Source organism: Eretmochelys imbricata, chromosome 7, assembly GCF_965152235.1.
Source record: "Eretmochelys imbricata isolate rEreImb1 chromosome 7, rEreImb1.hap1, whole genome shotgun sequence".
Taxonomy (NCBI): domain Eukaryota; kingdom Metazoa; phylum Chordata; order Testudines; family Cheloniidae; genus Eretmochelys; species Eretmochelys imbricata.
The window spans coordinates 93,375,325-93,396,859 of record NC_135578.1 but is presented as its reverse complement, the minus strand read 5'-3'; the positions used below and the strand labels follow the sequence as shown (position 1 = coordinate 93,396,859).

The following is a 21,535-nucleotide window of genomic DNA, read 5'->3' as shown; positions in this document are numbered from 1 at the left end:
ACATTGTTATATCCAGTCTTCCTTTTTTACATTACTCAGCATTAAAAAGGTAGAAAGTAATGTCTAGAGGTAATGAACTAGTAGCAAACAACACTTAAGGACATAGCCACACTATTTGTTTAATATTGCACAATATTTGCAAAGAAAAAACAATTTAACAAATTAGATCAGTTCATGTCAGCTCTAATCTCTTTAGGTATTTTGAGGGCAGGCAGAAAGGAGTAAATTAAACCTACCAACACCAAATTTTGGAAAAGCTAACAGCTAATGATCAAATGAATGTCATTAGGCTACCTTCATCCTAAATGATTATTTACTTAGTGGAGTGTGATGGATCAGAAGGTGCCTTTCAAACACGTGAGCATTTTTAATGACACCAAATGACTAAGTATGAATTATGTACAAAAATAAAATGCCTAAATATTGTTTAACGTGCATGCTTCCTTCCCTGTTCTATTGGAAAGCAACTTGCTTTCTAAAGTGTTCTAGACACATTTTGTTTTCCTCTTCTTCTACAATTTCTAAAAAGAATTAAGGCACACCATAATGAGTAAAGTATGAAACAATTTGTTTAAGAACTTTCTGGTTTTGTTACATTAAATTCTAATGTTAAAATTATGTAAACAGTCTACTTGTATTCAATGTTGTTGACACCACTGCGTTTCTAATACCATACTGAATACAGAGAACATACACCCAATTGGTAGAGGATACATTCATACACCGAGCTGGTGACAAGGATCTGTATTAATAGGCTCACCTCCAGTACTGTTTTCAAAAGATTAACCTCAGAATGTTCTGCCTAAGCTGCTAACCAATGGATTGACAGTGTCCTCGGATACTTCAATTCTACAGTGGAAAACTGTAATTGTAATGCTAATGCTTGAAACAAAGAAAATAGAATTTGCATTTAAATAATGCCGCAAAATTCATTACACCAGAAAAAAGGTGGGTTGTTTTTTTTTTTTTATCATAAAGAAGGAGCAAGTAAGCCGCAGTTTATACCATGTATCATAGAAAACATCCAGGTTTTTTGGACATTAGCTACAACTATGTTTCATGACTCCAAAAACCACAACCCCCACACAGGCATAGACAATAGTCACATGCATCAGTTTTATTACCAGTTAGCCTCTCTTTTAAAGGTGGTGCCTGTAAACACCAAAGATTTCATGCAGTCAGCAAACCCAAATGTTACATACATAAAAACTACATTAAAATAATGTTCTCTCATCATCATTCAGTTAGTGTCCCTCGCCTTATTTACCTCACACCATCCAAATCCTGTACTGAATACAGAATTATCCATTTTCTCCTGGCCTTTTTTAGAGCACTTATTATCATAGTGTCTGAATGCTTCACAAACATTAATGGTTTTATCTCTGCTATGAGATGAGAGCATTATTATCCCCATTTTACCAGTGAGGAAACTGAGACCAAGACTTGCCTGAGGACACAGAGTGAGTCAGTGGCAGAGCCAGGATTAGAACTCAGGATCTCAAATACTAACCCTGCGCTCATTCCTTCACCCCACAGTGCCTTATTGACAGAAGTTTTCAGCATCTACAACTCCCATTGACTACACTTATTCTTTTCAGTGCTCAACATGGCTACATCCAAACCCGGGTTGTTTCAAGTCAGGCATCCAGAAAGTAAGGAAAACGCAATTAGGGGCCACCTACCAACATTAAGGTTTAAAAGACTAGCTCTGCATCAGATAGGAAGATGGGGGAGAGAGAGAGGCACAGACTGAGTTCACCTGTGTGGCATTCCCCTGACTTATTCACCAGACCATTCTCACTTCCTGCCAACCCCCTACCTTGTTCTCTACACATATTCCAACTACTAGAGCAAATAAAGCAGGGATCCTAAAAGCAGCTTCATGCTCCACACAATCCTGATTTATTCTCTATGCACTATTCATCCTGTACACTGAATGAGGTAAGGGTGTGGCAGGGGTGGGGCTAAGGGTTTCAGAGTGTGGGAGGGGGCTCAGGGCTGGGGCAGAGGATTAGGGTGCTGGCTCTGGCTGGGGGTGGGGCCGAGAATGACGGGTTCGGGGGGTGAGGGCTCTGGGGTGGGGCCAGGGATGAGGGGGTCAGGGTGCGGGAGGGGACTCAGGGCTGGGGTGCAAGGAAGGCTCCAGATGGGGTTGAGGGCTCTAGGGGGGGGAATGAGGGGCTTGGAGTGCAGGCTGCCCTTGGGCTGCGGCAGGGAGAGAGGACTCCCCCCAGCCCTCTCTTGCCGCAGCTGGGGCTGGGGGAGAGGCACCTGTCCCCAGCCGCAGCAGCTCCGGGGCTTGGGGAGAGGCACTTCTCCCCACCTGCGCAGCTGTTGATAGCCTGCTGTGTGGCCACGCAGTTTAGAGGGAACTTAGGTTGTATCACATACAACTGTAATAACTTTTCTATTATGCATCACCAGTAAAGTCTAACAAAATACAGAGCATATTATCAGACCATGTGTGTTCAAATTAATCAAAATATTTGGAAATTTCTTATTTAATTATCTTGTTGTATAAAAGCTATTACCCAAAATATAAAACATTGTAACGGTTTTTAAATATTTCTGATTTTTCTGTCCAGCTTTGTATAAAAATTAAGATTTCCATATCTCTAGTATTTAGTAGCAAAAATGAAATTTCATATCATTCTATTTCATAGTTTATAAATTTTATTTGTGATTTAAGTAGAATGTCTCCAGTGATTTAGTGTTTTAACCTTGCATATAACTGAATGAGATCTCAAATGGTTCAATAATATGGCACTATTCAGCCTAGTTTCATGAAAAAGATCTTTTAAGAAGCAGTTATATTACATAATGTCCATTTAAAACATGATCTAGTTTGAATACCATACTCTGTAGGCAACACCATATTCAGAGGCAATGCGTGGGGGGTGGGGGTGTCCCACAGGGTCGGGTGTGTCCCGTTCTCCCCCCCCCCCCCCCCGATATCTGCCAGGGCTCACACCAGAATCTTTATATGGTTCCCCTCCTTCCCCACTACAACAGTTATACATCGGCTCTGCTCAGAGCCATCTAGTGAGGGCAGCTGCCATCATTCCCTTTGCCTTGCCCAGGAGCTGCCCCTGGCCTGTGTCTTTGCAGAGCTTATCCCTTCCCACTGCCTCACCGGAGGTTGGAAGCAGTCCTGTCCCTTCCTGCCTGGACAGCACTGCTGCCACTTACACAGGCTGCCACTGGCCCCCAACATAGTCCAGTCACCTCCTGTTCCCTGGCTGAAGTGCAGGCAGGAAGGGGTTAAGGAGGCTGCACTGGGAGCCCCAGGAGCCACAGGGGTAATTGGGATCTGGCAGAGAGGAGGAGATGACACCAAACCTCAGCCCAGGGAGAGTGCGGTGAGGGGTCCAGTGCAGCTTGGCTCCTTCCTTCCCTGCCAGTGGCACTGATACCATCCTGGGGTGGAGATGCCTCCTGCCATCGGCTGCCCTTCCGCACAGACAGCGGCAGCCAGGTAGGGCGGCCTCCTGCATGTGCCCCTGGATGCAGAGCTGAGGGGTACAGACAGGGCACAGGTGCTCAGCCTGCTCCGGATAGCCTGAGCTACCTGCTGAAGGTGGGGAAGGGATGCAGGGGCACTACCTGAGGAGCGAAAGGCGTTCAGAGCTACCCCTAGGCTGGCAGAAATCTGGAAGGTCTCAGTGCAGCATGAATGGCCTCAGAGGCTGCTCACAGGTCACAGCAATTAGCTTGCCCTTCTCCAGCAGTGTCTCTCCGAGAGTCTCAAAGCTCTTTACAAACCACAGTGCACCGCTGGGAGCGAGGCAGGGATGCCCGATTATACAGAGGGGGAGGCCTTGCATTTAACCTCATGCACCTGTGCGGGCATGTATCTGTGCAGGGGCTGCACCTGTAGTCTTAAGAATTGGGCCCAGCTGCCTTGTCCAAGCTCACAGAGTCCATCAAGGAGCCAGGAGGGTTGGGATCCAGCAGCCAAAGTCCAGGCAGGACCAGGAGCCTGTGGCCAAAGGTGGGACTGGCCAGGAGCTGGCTCTGAGCTGGATGGTGCTAGGAAACTGCTCTGCGTTGCACTAAAGGCGGCGCACGGCTGTGCTGCAGCCCACAAGACCATATAGTGTATTCCTCCCCGGGTGTCGCTTCTGCTGCCAGGGTTCACACCAGAACCTCTAAATTGTACCCCCACCTTTTATCAACATCACCTCTGTTCACTTTGCTGGTGAAATGCTGGTGAAACCTCAGATTACATGTGGAAGTGGTTAGGTGACAGACCATGAATCCCAGTGACCCTGGTGATATTCTAAACTAAAAGCAATCATGTGTGTACCTATTTCCATCATTTCACACTGACTCATCAGACAGTCATGCTTCAGAACGATGTTTGGGGTTATTGTGTATGCTGGTTATGTAGCTGGTAATATTTTTTTATATTTATATATTTATATATATATATATATATATATATATATATATATATATATATATATATATATATATATATATATATATATATAACCAGCTACACAACAACATAACCAGCATACACATATAGTATGCACTATATATATATAAAAAATATAATATAGTGCATACTACAAACCTTTGCACTTTTAAAAACAAAATATTTAGGGCCATTAGCCAATTTGGTACATTTAGTTTACAAAGCTTACAATGCATATTTTTATCTCTACATGTGTGTTTCTACAGCATAATTATGTAATTATTATAACTAGCTAACTATGATATAGTTACATGTACTTACACTGTTAACAGTTGGGACATAACCATTTCTCTTAACTACAAATTCTCATTGAAGGTGTACGCTTTTATTCTGGGAGCCAAATACTTCCATTATAGTTTAATGCATCTCTTGGTTTGTCTATCTGCAGTTGACCTACCAAGGCCTTTTGTACCTGAAACTTAGGTGTTGGCAAGAAGACAAATACAGTCATTGAAAAGTGTTAACATTTCCTACTATGTATCAGTCAAAAAAATTTCTCTCTTACATTACATAAGATTAGTAAAAGTTTAAAGTATGAACTCCGTGATTGTTTGTTATCACAGTTTAAAAGACATGAATATTTGTTTTGTATAGTCTGCCACTGAAAATTGGGCATATATATTACAATTATTAATGGTCACTAGGAAAAGATATGATTCAGTTCTAGGACATATTGGTCACCAAACATGATTTCCCTTCATAATACCCAAGGAAAAAGACTGAATAAAAGAGAAGGAAAAATGAAAGAAAGAATCCCGGATTTAAAGGGAAAAAAATGTAAAATAATAATAGAAAATAGATGAAGGTACAAGGCCTAATGGATCTGCTTTAAAAAAAAAAAATCCAACCCTTAGGAAAAACTGAATATCATCACTATTTTCATGTCCTTAATAAGGACATGCCACAAACTTATAGGTTAACAGTGCTGTAAAAGTCACCCCTTTTTTATACTATTTAGCAAATATTCATAGCTAAGCACGTTGATGCAAAACAGAGTTGTACTCCCATTTACTAATATACCTTGTTACATTACTGAATGAAATTTGACAATCCTAACCAAACCAAAACAAACATCTTGCATGAAGGAAAAAAAAGTTAGGGATAATCACTTGTTTCAAAAGAATATATCAAAGAACTAGATCTGAAAAAACAGTCCCTGCTACACTGTATAATACTGAATTCTTGTGCCCCATAGTGGTGAAGTGTATTATTGCTCAATGCTGCTTAAGTTATAGTTGTCTCTATAGAATAAACATTAATTTTTTAATAAACATTTAGGAAAGAATGCTTTTAAATAAATCTTGAATTTTCTACCACGTTAATTAATATGAAATGTCGAATATAAAATATGAAACAGTTGAAAAACACTCCATCTAGAGACACTTATACAAAGGGTTTTTAATTTTTTTTTCATAAGTTATCCTACTGAATGTTTAGGGCACATTGTAACATTTTCTTAGTTATCCTACTTTATGTTTAGGGCACATTTACTGCATTAAGATTTCCTGTACTCCATCACCAGTAACATAACCATGCGAGTTACAAACTAATATTTAAACTTGAAAACATATCAGAAAATTAGAAGTATGAAGGTTACATTTGTAGATTTAAAACTACAAATTATAGGATACAGTACAATGCACACGTGGTCATCAGATGCACCTGTCAAGGTTCCTCCCCCACTCTGAACTCTAGGGTACAGATGTGGGGACCTGCATGAAAAACCTCCTAAGCTTATCTTTACCAGCTTAGGTCAAAACTTCCCCAAGGTACAAAATATTCCACCCGTTATCCTTGGACTGGCCGCTACCACCACCAAACTAATACTGGTTACTGGGGAAGAGCTGTTTGGACGCGTCTTTCCCCCCAAAATACTTCCCAAAACCCTGCACCCCACTTCCTGGACAAGGTTTGGTAAAAAGCCTCACCAATTTGCCTAGGTGACTACAGACCCAGACCCTTGGATCTTAAGAACAATGAACAATCCTCCCAACACTTGCACCCCCCCTTTCCTGGGAAATGTTGGATAAAAAGCCTCACCAATTTGCATAGGTGACCACAGACCCAAACCCTTGGATCTGAGAACAATGAAAAAGCATTCAGTTTCTTACAAGAAGACTTTTAATAAAAATAGAAGTAAATAGAAATAAAGAAATCCCCCCTGTAAAATCAGGATGGTAGATATCTTACAGGGTAATTAGATTCAAAAACATAGAGAACCCCTCTAGGCAAAACCTTAAGTTACAAAAAAGATACACAGACAGAAATAGTTATTCTATTCAGCACAATTCTTTTCTCAGCCATTTAAAGAAATCATAATCTAACACATACCTAGCTAGATTACTTACTAAAAGTTCTAACACTCCATTCCTGGTCTATCCCCGACCAAGACGACTACAGACAGACACAGACCCTTTGTTTCTCTCCCTCCTCCCAGCTTTTGAAAGTATCTTGTCTCCTCATTGGTCATTTTGGTCAGGTGCCAGCGAGGTTACCTTTAGCTTCTTAACCCTTTACAGGTGAGAGGAGCTTTCCCCTGGCCAGGAGGGATTTCAAAGGGGTTTACCCTTCCCTTTATATATATGACAGCACCACTTACAATTTTCAAAAAATTAGGCACTTATGATTGAGCTGTCCACTAATACAGCTTGTCTACTGTCTTTATCACTCCTACTCTTTACTTCATTAAACAGATTACTTAATATTTACTAATAAAATTCATGCTCTCTCCCACAGAGCATGAGATCATTATAAAAAACGAATAAGGCTACTATGACAACAGGCCTAAGAGAACTCAGCTACATAATAAAAAGATCTATTTACTGAGCCATACTGATCAACAAGAATGCCAGTTCAATTACTCAGAAATTAAGGCAGCTAAACCTGCACCTACAATTAAGATTTTTAACTGAAGTGCTGCACCTTCTGCATAAGACAATGTTAGATATAGTTCTAAAATATTAAGAAGTATATTTATAATTCCAGTTATAGGCTATTTGATACATCTGGTATTTCTGAAATGATAAAAACAGCATATATGCTTTCTCGTCATTCCTATTCCCATCTTACTCCACTTCCGCTTGCCTGACTTAAAGATGGAAAATAAAATCACTCTCACACACACATACATTATAAAAAACCACATTACATATACTCCTCAGAAATCAAAGTCACTTCCAAATAATATAATTCCTGATTTTTCTTATATGTAGTGAATAGAGAAATTACACTTTGCAACTGAGAATAATCACTTTAGTGCACAAATTCTAGTGCAGAAAAGCATTTCTATAAACGCCTAAAATATAAATTCCTATTTGTGGATTCATTTTTTCAGAGAAAGCATGTCTATGAATTCTAGCTACAGGCCATTGTCTCCTTCCTAGAGCAGGACTGGGGCAGCTGAAATGCGGTAATTCTCAAGCCTAGTTACTGAAAGGACCACTTCCTCCAAAAATGAATTATTTCAGTTTGGATTAGTGAGGAGAACTAATGTTCTCCCAATCCTTATACTGTGAAGCATTCTTGCCAGCGAAGGAAGGAAGTGCTCATTCTACTAAGCATGTGACAGTGTAGCTACTATCCATGAACTTTGGTTCCTATTCCTTGAAGGCCTCTAGTCATAAGGATTTTCTCCTTATGTAAAGAGATCTACCTCTTGTTTCCCCCATGTTTATTATACCCATCTTTTGCTGCTCTGACATATTGCTTAATTAACCTGCCTATATAGCAAGACTTCCTTTTACATCCATAGCCTCTGAAGACCATTCATTTAAGTGACTTTTTTTTATTATTGATTACAGTGTTATGTAACTGTATTGGTCCCAGGATACAAGAGAGACAAGGTGGGAGAGGTACTATATTTTATTAGACTAACGTCTGTTGGTGAAAGAGACAGGCTTTCAAGCTCCACAGAGCTCTTCTTCAGGTCATCAGAAGAAAATGACAACCTCAAGACCTCTGTGGAACTCAAAAGCTTGTCTCTTTCACCAACAGACATTAGTCCAATAAATGATAGATATTTCACTCACCTTGTCTCTTTTTATATTACTATAGCACCTAGTAGCTATAGTCATGTCCCAGGGTCCCACTGTGGTAGGCACTGTGCAAACAGAATATGAGGATGATCCCCAACCCCAAGAAGCTTACAATCTAAGTATAAGACAAGACAACAGAGGGACACAGACAGACGGGGGAGTGCAAGGAAGCAATAAGACAATACTACTCAACATAATAAGCAGTGGTCTCTGAACACCAATAGCCTAACTGCAATATCCCCTAGAATTGCAAACATGGCCACACGAAGTAACATGGAACTCTCTTTCTTGTTTAATTACTTAAAAGCAGATACTGATGTGATTTTGCCAGGTCTGAACAATAAATACTGACCTCTCAGAGTGCATACAATGACATGTTTCTCAGCTCCAGAAAATGGTTGCTACTCCCTTTTGTCCTTTTATAGAACAGTGAAACAGTAAAACTTGTTTACAACCTAAAATGTTCAGGTTAGTTAAATGTAGAGGACTATGAGGAACTCCAACAGGCCTAATAGCACCAGGTACACTAATCGCCATTAAAAAGCAAATGGGCCAAACGTGCTCTGTTCTATCGTCATTGCACTATGCCAAGACTTAAATAGCCAGTTGCAAAGGTGAATCCCCAAGTGGTATAATTCCAACAAAGGGTGTATGTTACTAATGGTTACTCTTTGTATTACAGTAGCATCTACCCAACTCAGATTGAGCCCCGTTGTGCTAGGTGCTGTACAAACACATAGTAGGAGGCAGTCCCTGCTCTGAAGAGCTTACAATGAAAACTGACAAGACAGACAGTAGGTGGAAGAGGAAACAAAGGCACAGAGAAGTGAAGTAACTTGCCTAGGTTCACAGAGAAAGTCAGCAGTAGAGCCAAGAATAGAATCCTGATCTCCTGCCTTCTAGACGGGTGTGCTCTGTCCACTGGATCATGCTGCCTCTCCTGACATTTCCCAATCATGAATAAGTTTGCTGGATGAATCTATAAACTAAATATCAGGGCCCATTTAATGAATTTCAGTATAAACTGAGTCTTCCAGAATATGCACAGCCATAGTTGTAACCTTTCAACATCTGCTCATGATGAAACAGCTATTAAAATTAACAAAATATTAAACTAATAGAAACACAAATTACTACAATACTGTGATTTAGACATAGATATGGTCCATTTTGTATACTGCATTCCAGAAAATAAAATAGTCTCCTCGCTCTAGGTTTAATATTATCAAGAAGTAAATCTGAGTGTTATAACATTGCTCTTCTTGGTGGTGGAGGAAGGCTGATGGACCTTCACATCTTCCTCTGCTGATCCTCTTACCTAACATATATATATGACCAAAGAATAAAATGAGGAAGATGAATCTTCAGATACTGAAGGTTCTGACACAGGCCATGTGGCAGTAAGAAGGAACTGGAGAGGCAGCCAGTCTGTTCTGCCCTTTATCTCCTCAGCTGGAAGCACAAGGAGACCAAGGGTACGTGAGCAGACCAGCAGATACCTCTTTCAAGAATCCCCCATATTCAGGTACTCGAAGAACATGTGTACATCTATGTGAAACACATATAGGGACTGGTACTCAAAGAAGAAACACTGTTTAGTAAATACTTTATAGTCCCTTTGACATGATGGTGTCTCCCTTATAAGCCTGCCTTTCCAACACCCTTCTCTAGTAAAAAGAAAAGGAGTACTTGTGGCACCTTAGAAATTAACAAATTTGTTAGTGCTCAAATAAATTTGTTAGTCTCTAAGGTGCCACAAGTACTCCTTTTCTTTTTGCAGATATAGACTAACACGACTGCTACTCTGAAACCCTTCACTAGTATATCTCCAAACAGCCTACATCCAGCAAAATTTGCAGAGAATATCGTGCCCACCCATTTCCTATTGTTCAAGTCACAGCCATTTTATTATAGATGCTACACAGATATTACCAAATACCTGAATGACTACATACATCCCCTTATTCATGTACCATAACTAACTTAGTCTAAGGAAATTTATTTTGATATAATTGATGCATTTTTAAATAATTTGTTTGTGAATATTTTGACCTATTAGCTTCTGAGTATCAGGTGGAGTCAGTAAAAAAAATGAGATTACAAAGATTTTTAAGCATCCATATATACCCCAGAAGAAAAGGAACAGCCAACTCTTGCTTATTTAAAACTGACTTTACTGTTTTATCTTTATAGTTATCATACTAGGTCATAACGTAGAGTAGATGCTGAAAACTCACAGTTCCTACTCAAATATACCTCAGTGGTTTCGGTATTTAGGAAATAAATCTCTTCATATGCTTTAGTACCATTTAGTCAACACACAAAGAATCTAGAGAACTCTTTAAAGAATCTAGAGAACTTATCAAAATTGTTTCAAAATAGACAACAGGAAAAAATGTCTCTCTGAATCTCAAATCTTGAATCAAATGTTTTTCTGTGGAGTAAAAACAGCCTAAAGTAGTAATAAAAGAATGAGCATTAATTTTGCTTTTCCTAGCTTTCTTTTTGTATTCTGTAGAATTTATTCTTTTCTTATCTACCATGTCAGCAGAATACTATGACAAACAAAATTACCTCTCCTGTCTCTCACGTTTAGATAAAATTGAGCACCAAATCAGCCCTTGTAACATCTCTGCATTAAAGGCCTTGGAATCTGTCCAGTATATTATCCATGTCTAAATTATCTTAATAACGGGGCCTGTGTCTTTTTTCACTTCTGAATCAAAGATAAGGAAATGACACCTGCTATCTTCCCTATAACTACAAACTAGGGCTGTCAATTACTTGCTGTTAACCCATGTGATTAACTCAAAAAAATTATGCACGATTAATTTCAGTTTTAATCACACTGTTAAACAAAAGCAGAATACCAAATATTTTCGGATGTTTTTCTACATTTTCAAATATATTTATTTCCATGACAACACAGAATACAAAGTGTAGTACTCACTTTACATTATAATTTTTTATTAAAAATATTTGCACAGTAAAAATGATAAACAAAAGAAATAGTATTTTTCAATTTACCTCATTCAAGCACTGTAGTGCAGTCTCTTTATCGTGAAACTGCAACTTACAAATGTAGATTTTTTTGTGTTACATAACTGAACTCAAAAACTAAACAATGTAAAACTTTAGAGCCTACAAGTCCACTCAGTCCTACTTCTTGTTCAGCCAATCGCTAAGACAAACAAATTTGTTTACATTTACGGGAGATAATGCTGCCCACTTCTTATTTACGTTACCTGAAAGTGAGAACGGGCGTTCTCATGGCACTTGTGTAGCCAGCATTGCAAAGTAGTTACGTGCCAAATATGCTAAACATTTGCATGCCCCGAAATTGTTAATTCTTTAGGATATGAACTGTCTATTATATACAGCACCAGGCACAAGGGGATCCTTGACTACGGCTTCTACATACTACTGTAATATAAATACTTAAACACAAAAAGGTAAAAGAATATCAAGGTTGCGAGGTCAAGCAGCCAAATGTTAGGAAATGCCAAAATTAAGGTTACGTATGCAATGTGAATTTGGCCCCCTTGCGTGCATATAGCTACTTTATAATAATTACACGATCACATACTATTTTTTCCACATGACGTCAATATATACACACAAAAGTGTTGAATTAAAGTTGCACAGGGAACTTTAATTCTTGCAATTTTAGCTTTTGAGTGCTTGACTTTGCTACCACAACAGTCTAATTTTTTTTTTTTTTTTGGTATGTAATTTCCTAGTTTTTTAAAAAAACTGAAAAAAAAATTCCATCTTGTGGCATCATATTGACATCTGTATGGGTCATTACCAACACTGGATCTGTTAGATCCACAGCACAGTCCTCTCTGCCTTTTGAGCTAACAGAGTAACTGACAGCAGTAGTATGCTAGCATTCTCTATGTGGCCAAGCAGTAGAGCAGGAAATACATACTCTGCCAGTGGGTTTTACATATTTCTCTTCTGTCAGCAAAAATACTCTAACATAGAAACCTTCGGTTTCATTCCAGGCTCTGAAAAGCAGTGTTCTCTAGTGGTCATAGACCTCTCTGCCCTGGTTCCTCCCAAACCTAATCACTTCTGTCCCAGTCCTGTCCCTTCCCTCACCCTCCTCTGCTCCTCATCCATTCATCCTCCCACCCCACAACCACTTCCACATCCAAATCTCCTCATCCAACTAGTCCCAGTCCCACCCCCTGGAACTCCTCATTCTAGTTCTAGTCTTCCCCTCATGGCTTCCCATCCAGCTTCCCATTTTCTCCCCATCCTAGCCTCCTCATTCTAGTCCCCCTCATAGTCTTGTTGCTCAGCTAGTCCCAGTCTCCTCCATCTAAATTCCTTATCCAGTCTCAGACTTCCCACCCAGTCCCAATCTCCTGCCCCCATCATCTCCCAGCCCTCAACCCCAGTCTCCTTGTCACAATTTACTCCCTTCATACCGCCCCAAACACACAGAGGTCCCAGTTCTTGGTCCTTTGCATTCATGCCAGGTTAATTTTTCCTCCATGCTGTCTGAGTGCCAGCAGAGGGAGCACTGAGCACATAGGACAGAAAAAAGAACAGGAGTACTTGTGGCACCTTAGAGACTAACAAATTTATTTAAGCATAAGCTTTTGGGGGCTACAGCCCACTTCATCAGATGCATAGAATGGAACATATAGTAAGAGGATATATATATAGATATATAGATATATATATATAGATATAGATATATACACATATATATAGATATATACACACACACACACACACACACAGAAAATATGAAAAGGTGGAAGTTGCCAGACCAACTCTAAGAGGCTAATTAATTAAGGTTAGCTATTATCAGCAGGAGAAAAAAAACTTTTGTAGGGATAATCAAGATGGCCCATTTCAGACAGTTGACAAGAGGTGTGAGGATGCTTAACATGGGGAAATAGATTCAATTTGTGTAATGACCCAGCCACTCCCAGTCTCTATTCAAGCCTGAGTTAATGGTATCTAGTTTGCAAATCAATTCAAGTTCTAAGCATCCTCACACCTCTTGTCAATTGTCTGAAAAGGGCCATCTTGATTATCACTACAAAAGTTTTTTTCTCCTGCTGATAATAGCTCATCTTAATTAATTAGCCTCTTAGAGTTGGTCTGGCAACTTTTACCTTTTCATCTTTTCTGAATGTACATATATCCTCTTACTATACGTTCCATTGCATCTGATGAAGTGGGCTCTAGCCCACGAAAGCTTATGCTCAAATAAGTCTCACTGCTCTCATTTCTTGTGCCTGGCACTACAATGTCCTGCACCAGCCAGGAGCAATTGCAGGGATAGTTCTTCTCAGCCCCTGTAGCCCTGGGCTAAAGCATGCTATGTGCTGACAGTCTTGAAAAAGAAAAGGAGTATTTGTGGCACCTTAGAGACTAACCAATTTATTTCCGCATAAGCTTTCGTGAGCTACAGCTCACTTCATAGGATGCATACTGCGGAAGTGAAGAAACAGATCGATAGAGCCAGAAGAGCTCCCAGAAGTCACCCACCATAGGACAGGCCGTCCTATGGTGGGTGACTTCTGGGAGCTCTTCTGGCTCTATCGATCTGTTTCTTCACTTCCACAGTATGCATCCGATGAAGTGAGCTGTAGCTCACGAAAGCTTATGCGCAAATAAATTGGTTAGTCTCTAAGGTGCCACAAGTACCTCTTTTCTTTTTGCGAATACAGACTAACACTGCTGCTCCTCTGAAACCTGACAGAATCTTTAGAGAATCTAGCTTCCAAACTCAAGCAAAACTCTAATGAGCATATGCAAACTGAACTTTTTCAAAGGCCAAATTTTGTCAATTTTTCACAAGAGCAACAAAGGCCTCACAGACAAAGGGCCATCCATCGGTCAAATTTCAAATCCCTACTCCAAACCATGGAGAGCTAGAGTGCCTCAATTAAATGGTTGTGATAATTTTTGTTTTGTTTTGTTTAAACATATGGACAAAAAGCCCTTATTTTTCCCTAATCTCATTCTTGGGGAAAAAAAAAAAAATTTACTGAAATTTACCAAAGCAATTCAACCTGAGGCAGACACCTTGCATAACAAATTTTAGCCTAAATGGCTGAAGTCTGACAAAATAGTAAGCACCTAAAAACAGGGTCTTATACTGGGAGGTGCTGGGCAACCTTAACTATATACAACAGTGAATAATTAAGTAGTGCAGAAGCACCAGCTATTCGCCAGTGCCATTTAAGATGAATGAGCATGAAATTTCACGTTGGAAAACCAGTATAAAGGCTTTTTGCTGCAAATATTCTGCAAGATGAAAACAAAGCACAGATTTCCTAAGTCATTACTGATGTAGATGAGTGAGCACTCTAAAGATGTAAAATGATATAATGCAAGAAGTGCTAAGAATTATTACACATTATTGTCAAAATTTCGGAAAACTTTCATCTATACCTCCACTTGCACAAACAAGATAGCAAAAAACCCACCACAAATAACTAACCAAGTAAGAACTGTAATACAAAAAGAAAGGCAATATTACCTTTTCCCGAAACTACTTCTTTCTCATGTCTCCATCTAAATCCAAACTGTGATAAAGATAAAAACTGAAATTAAGTTCTGAACAGTCAAATAAATTCCAAAGACATACAAAATTTTAAAAAGTTAATTTCAACTGCTTGCTGCCTTTTAGTACTGTTTCCTTGTTTAGCTCTGTTAAATAAAATATTAATCCCTCAACCAATAAAAAGAAACTCACTGATTTTTTATTGTTGGATTGAATCATGAATGGAATCTGATTTAGCAGACACGGATCTACAAGTCTACAATGTTTTGCTAGCAGGCAGAAAGTAAGAGAAATCAGGAGAGAAAGAATTGTATTTCATTCTGCATTGCAATTCTTTCTTTACTGTATACAGTGAGGAGAGCGCTGGAAGTTGAAACGGAATGTGAAATAGAAATTTTAGTTACGTTTCAACATTCCATTCTCCACCTCATCCCTACATGAATTAAAACAAAACTACATTTATCTAAGGCCTTGTCTACACTACACTGCTAAGCGTCTACACTGAAATGTAGCTCCCACCAACGTCACTCACCCACTACACCAACCTAATAACTCCACCTCCGCGAGAGGCATAACGTGTAAGTTGATGCTGTTAGGTTGACGCAGCGTCAGCTTGCTTACTTTCAGAAACCATCACACAATGCCCCTCACTGGCAGTTAAATCAGTGCAAGTGCACCTTGGTGAGGATGCACACTGCCAACACAAGGAGCATAGTGTGGACACGTAAAACCGATTCAATTACCGCAGTGGCTGTGCGTCAACACAACTTAGGTCGACTTAATTTTGTAGTCGAGACTTGCCCTAACTTGTATTTCTTTTTGTTTCTAGACTTTGTCCAGGAATTTCATATGAAGATAACACAAGCTCCTTTCCCTGAGAAATCGATCTCTGCACTATTCCCTGCTTTTTCTGCCCAGCACCCTTAAATCAAACCATTCCCTGACATATTAGATGGAGTCTAGTGAGAAGGCCAGACTGTAAGAAAGAAAGCTGATATCAGGATACACAGAGGGAGGGAGGATAGTCTGAAAGAAATGGTCTGGTCTAAGATCACTGCTAATTAAAAAGCAGAGAGGGGAGAACAGAGATCAGCAGCACATCATTTCCCTGGAAGGAGGGTGCTTTTTATCTAATCAGTGTTGCCAACTCATGTGCTTTCTTTGAGAATGATGGAATTTTGGAGGGTGCTGGGCTGGCGATGATGCAAGAAGTGCCAGCCCCCTTGAGAAATTCAGCCGTGTTGGAAGCCAGTAGAGTTTCTCCCCTCCACTCACTGTTCTCACAGAGGGGAGGAGGGAGCAGAGTCTAGCAGCCTAGCACAGTTCCGCTCCTTCCTCCCTCCCCTCCTCTGAGAAATATGGGCAGGACAATGCCTCTACTCCTCACCCCTACAGCCTCTAGCTGGGGCAGAAGGGGGGTGAAGAGCCCATGTAGCCACCCACCCCCAAGACCGGGATAGGGGAGAAAGAAGCCTGCTCAAGCCCACCCACAGGTGGAGCAGAGGTGAGGTTGGGGGGCTGAACAGAGGAAGGGGAGTGAACTGATGGTGAGGGCTGAGGGAACTGTACTGGGAGGGGAGGGGGAACTGAATTGATGGTGGGGGTTGGGGGATGACCTAATGGAGGTGAGGCTGATAAGGCCAAACTGAGTGGGGGGCAGGGGTGAGGATCAATTGGTGGGCAGGACATGGGCAGACGTGGGGGTGAGAGCCCCTGTAGCAAGGACCAATACTTTTGGGAAAGTGAGAAACACTAAATGTCTCTCTCACTCTCACAAATGATGAGCTGGGACAGTTAAAAAAAATAAAATAATAATGTTTTTTCATCTATTTTTTTTTTTTTTAAATCCTCACGATTTTGATCTCGAGGGGGACCAACTCATGATTTTGGCAATACTGTGTCTTCATCTGAAATTCCTGGACCAAATAAACACGTCAACCATATAAAATTAAAACTCTTTGGGCCAGGGACCACATATTCATGTGTGTTTATAGAGCAATTTACACTATAGGACCCTGATTGGAGAGCTAAGTAAATATAATTTTGTTTGAAAACAAGTTAATACGTATTTAAACTCACCTAAAATTGCCATATAAATTTAGTGCTCTTCTCAATTATTTCAGTGCAGAATGTGTTTTTTACTTATCTTCATTTTTTTTATTTCCTAGCTTTTAGCAAGAAAATGGCAGGTTTGTCAGGGAGTGAATTTTACCTTTTTGTTAATTGTAATAATTCATTTAAAAGATATTTTCTGTTTTACTACATATCATTTTTTGAGAAAAAACAAAACACTTGAGTGTCCCTTCAATGCCCAAACTGTCTGTAGTATTTTTTTTAAACATAATCCAGTAGTGACCAGACTGTGCATTTTTAGCCCATTGATACACGATGAACACAAGGCAACTCCAATAGCTTAACGATGCACATCTCCTGACTTATTGCTTAATTACAGAACTACTCATATGGTATACCCGTAATACAATCTGCTAAATGGAAAACCCAGAAAGCAGCCTAGGAATGCATCTGGGAGAATTTCAATTTATCAACTGAGAGTACAGCTGCTGACAGTAAAAGATTACAAAGCTCCTGATGATGGCTGAATTGGAAAACTAAACTGAGTTCAAAGGAGGCTATCTGCATGTTGTAACATTTATCAAAGGTTAAACCGGACAGAAAAAATACAAAAATGTCATATGGAAATGGAGTAACAACATCATGTAGTGCACACAAAAAAAACACATAAGAGGAACATGATGCTATTAATATATATAGACCACTAAGAAAAAACTGCAAGCTGTAATGGGCTACAGTATCACCAATATGTAGATGCTCAGTTCCATAACTCACATGGTATAATCTGCGTTTCATACAATCTCTCTGCTTCTCCGACCTGGTCTATAATTGCAAACATTGTAGCTAAAATTTTGCTAGGGCTAGGGCTTAGGCATTTTTTCCTACAATAGAACCTCAGAGTTACGAACACCAGAGTTATGAACTGACCAGTCAACCACACCTGTCATTTGGAACCGGAAGTACACAATCAGACAGCAGCAGAGACGAAAAAAACCAAACACACACGAAAATAAGGTACAGTACTACATTAAAGTTTAACTACTAAAAAAATAAAGGGAAAGCAGCATTTTTCTTCTGCATAGTAAAGTTTTGAAGCTGTATTAAGTCACTGTTCAGTTGTAAACTTTCCAAAGAACCACCATAGTGTTTTCTTCAGTTATAAGCATTTCAGAATTATGAACAACCTCCATTCCAAGGTGTTTGTTATTGTGAGGTTCTACTGTATGGTGTCACCTAACTCTGCTCTGTGGTAAAAACACCTGAGCCCTGCCTGTAAACAGATTCCAGGGTTGCCATCAGTGCTAGAGCAGCGCTGGAGAGGATTTATAGGTTATGTAGACAAGAATAAGCGGTGCTAGCTGGCAACAGGAGACGCATCTGTAGGAATATGTGGGAATGTATTGGCCCTCTCTATTCAAAGTACATATTTGCCCTTCATTAATGTAGTTTTAAGTCTTTTAAGACTTAAGGTCCTATTGAACCCATAACTATTTCCTGGATACTCCAGATGCAAGTGACCCATAATGCTTATTTATCATCTATGGTTGACCAGAAAGAAGCAGACAACCTCAAGTGACGTTGATTATTATGACCAAATTATATCACTGCTCCATTCCTTTATGTGTTTACTTTCAAGTGAAATTTAAGGAATTGGTTCATATTCTTCAAAGCTCTTAATGGTCTGGGATCTGCCTAACTCAGACTTATTATGACTATTATTATTCATTTATACAAGCTACAAACTTATGCAGTTTAAGTATATGTAAACTTTACAATACAGAATAAGACAAGTTAGATGTCCTAAAGTACTTACAAGACACAGGACACACTGTAGTTTGTGAGAAGGAACAAACACTGGTGAGGAAATCAAGGTCAGAAATATTTTTGAAATAAGTTGCTTTTAACAAGGGATTTGATGGATGAAAGAGAATGCCAAGCAGACAAAGATTGGGGGCCTGCTTCAAGCATTGAGGCCTACATGAAAAAAGTTGCAAAGTTTTGTGGAAGATTGTGATAAGGGAGAACTGAAGAGAGAATACTGGAAAGAAGTCTGGAGGGAGAGAGGGAGCAAGACTATATAGGGTCTTGACAGGAAGCACCAGGATCTCAAATTTTATGTGGAAAGAGACAGAGAAGCCAATGAAGGTGCTACAGTTAAAAGCACTGCTTAATTATTATATGTACTGTGTACTCCTCCTTCATTCATTCAAAATCTTTACCTGAAATGAAACTTTCCCAAGCCACCTTCTATTCAAAGAACAAAAAGACTGCATGGAACACTGCGAAATAAAGTTACTAGAACTATTTGACTACTCCAGAACATTCAGCCACTTTGTACCTCCACATCATACTGGGGCCACTTGATGTCAGGGCCAAAGCACAATCAAAATTCAACCAGTGGAATGAACCCCCTAAAGACTTTTCTAGGCAGAATAACTTAACAGCAGTCTAGTGGCTGTTCTAACTGGTGCCAGATTCAACTGCCCAAGACTTAAAAGTGGCTCAAAACCACCTTTGTCTCCTCTATCCCAAGTTGTGTCTTCAGTTAACTTGGTACATCTGAGTATTAAACCCACTCATATATAATGGTGCAAATCTCCATGTATTTGTATTTCATATATAATGGTGCAAATCTCCATTATGCATTGCCTTCATTTTTTAATGTTCCTACTTTCAGTACAGAAATATATTGTACAGAACTACTTTTTTTTTCCTTATGATCAATAATCATTACCATAAAGGCAATAGCGCAGAATGCTTATGTAAAAAAATGCCACATGGCCCAAGCTACACAGAAAAGAACTGGGAGCCAAAAAGTTGCTGGGTCTTAAGTCACAATGAGCCACTTATTCACAGAGTGATTGTGGACAAGTCATTTGAACTCTTTGCACCCCAGCTGGAAAACTGGGCAGAATCACATCACAAATAATCAGATGTTGCATCTGTACTGAATTTGCCTAGTTAAATGTATTCTAAATAAGATTCTTAACATGTCACTTTTATTCTGAAGGGCCATGTTTTTCTATAAATTCAATTTTAAGAAGTATTGCATTCAGGACTTAATATAATTTGAACAAAAATATTTTTGGACAAATATTAACTGGAAAATAATTCAATAGAAACAGAAAATATTAGGTTCCATATTATTCTGCTTATGTTGACAATTTGCTAAGGAAGGAACATCTTGTGCTTGACTAACTAAGCAATCTGCAGTGTGATCTAAAATAAGTTTCACTTGAGCTACTCATGCTTCAGACTAGCACACATAAATCAACTGCATAACATGGGAATTGCATTAAACAACTGTTCACTAAACTAGAATAGAAAAATACTTTTAAATTGAGGATCACTGAAGAATCCTACATCCATGGTTTTTAATTGGTTTTTAAATAACTTGTACAATCTAATGTAGTGTTGCCCATCTAATAAAACTGCAGAACATTGTCTCCAGATAAATACTGCAGTAGTAAAATGTTGACAGTGTTGTTGTAGTTGTGGTAGTCCCAGGATATTAGAGACACAAGATGGATGAGGAATATCTTTTATTGGACCAAATTCTGTTGGTGAAATAGACAAACTTTTGAGCTTCCACAGAGCTCTTCTTCAGGTCTGAGAAAGGTAGTCAGCGTGTCACAGCTAAATACAAGATGGAAGAGATTATTTAGTGTAAGTAGGTAACACATATTTCAAGAGATCATTCAAGGTGAAACACTTTTGCAGTCACAGGACAAAAAGGGGAGCTAGTAGTTTACAGATTGTTGTAATAAACCATAAATCCTGTGTCTTTATTAAGTCCATGATTTTTAGTGTCTAGCAAAAGTTATGAATTTAAGCTCACAGGCTCACCTTTTGAATGTGTTATGCAGCTTTCCTTGAGGATGAGACCGAAAGGTCAGACAGGGAGTGATCGCTCGTGAAAAAAGCGTCCACCCATAGGTGATATGGTACTTTTCTCTTATCATTTTTCTGTGTGAGTTCACTCAAGAGCATAGTGATGGTCTTGTTTCACCCATATAGCTGTTTTTTGGGGCATTTAGTGCACTAGATGAGGTACACCACAAGTTGTGATAGGCATGTGTGGGATCCAAGGATCTTGAAAGGTGTTTTGTGGGGGCAATAATCATCATAAAAGTGGAGATATAGCTACAGATTTTGCATCTGTTACGGCAGAATCTAGTGCACTTTGAGCTGGTGCATCCTGATGTGTACGGAGCTTGTTTCTGATGATGTGCTTGGTGAGGTTGGGGGGATTGTTTGAAGGCCAGAAGAGCAGGGTTAGGAAAGTTTTCTTTCAGGACTTGGTCCCCACTGAGTACGGGTTGTAACTGTTTAATGATATCCCGTATGGACTGCAGTGTGGGGTGACAACTAGGGGTGTGCAATCAGAGGGTTCCACCTCACATCGATGCAGGTTAG

The 21,535-nt window shown here is 39.5% G+C and overlaps 1 protein-coding gene across 1 annotated transcript in view; it reads right to left on the bottom strand.

Annotated features, from left to right (window-relative positions):
• LOC144268014 (protein FRA10AC1) overlaps window positions 1-21,535 on the bottom strand; it is a 55,256-nt gene that overhangs the window by 14,901 nt on the left and 18,820 nt on the right. The window contains exon 8 of the mRNA XM_077822533.1: window positions 15,023-15,068. Coding sequence (XP_077678659.1) covers window positions 15,023-15,068 — 46 coding nt within the window. The remainder of the gene's footprint in view (window positions 1-15,022; window positions 15,069-21,535) is intronic.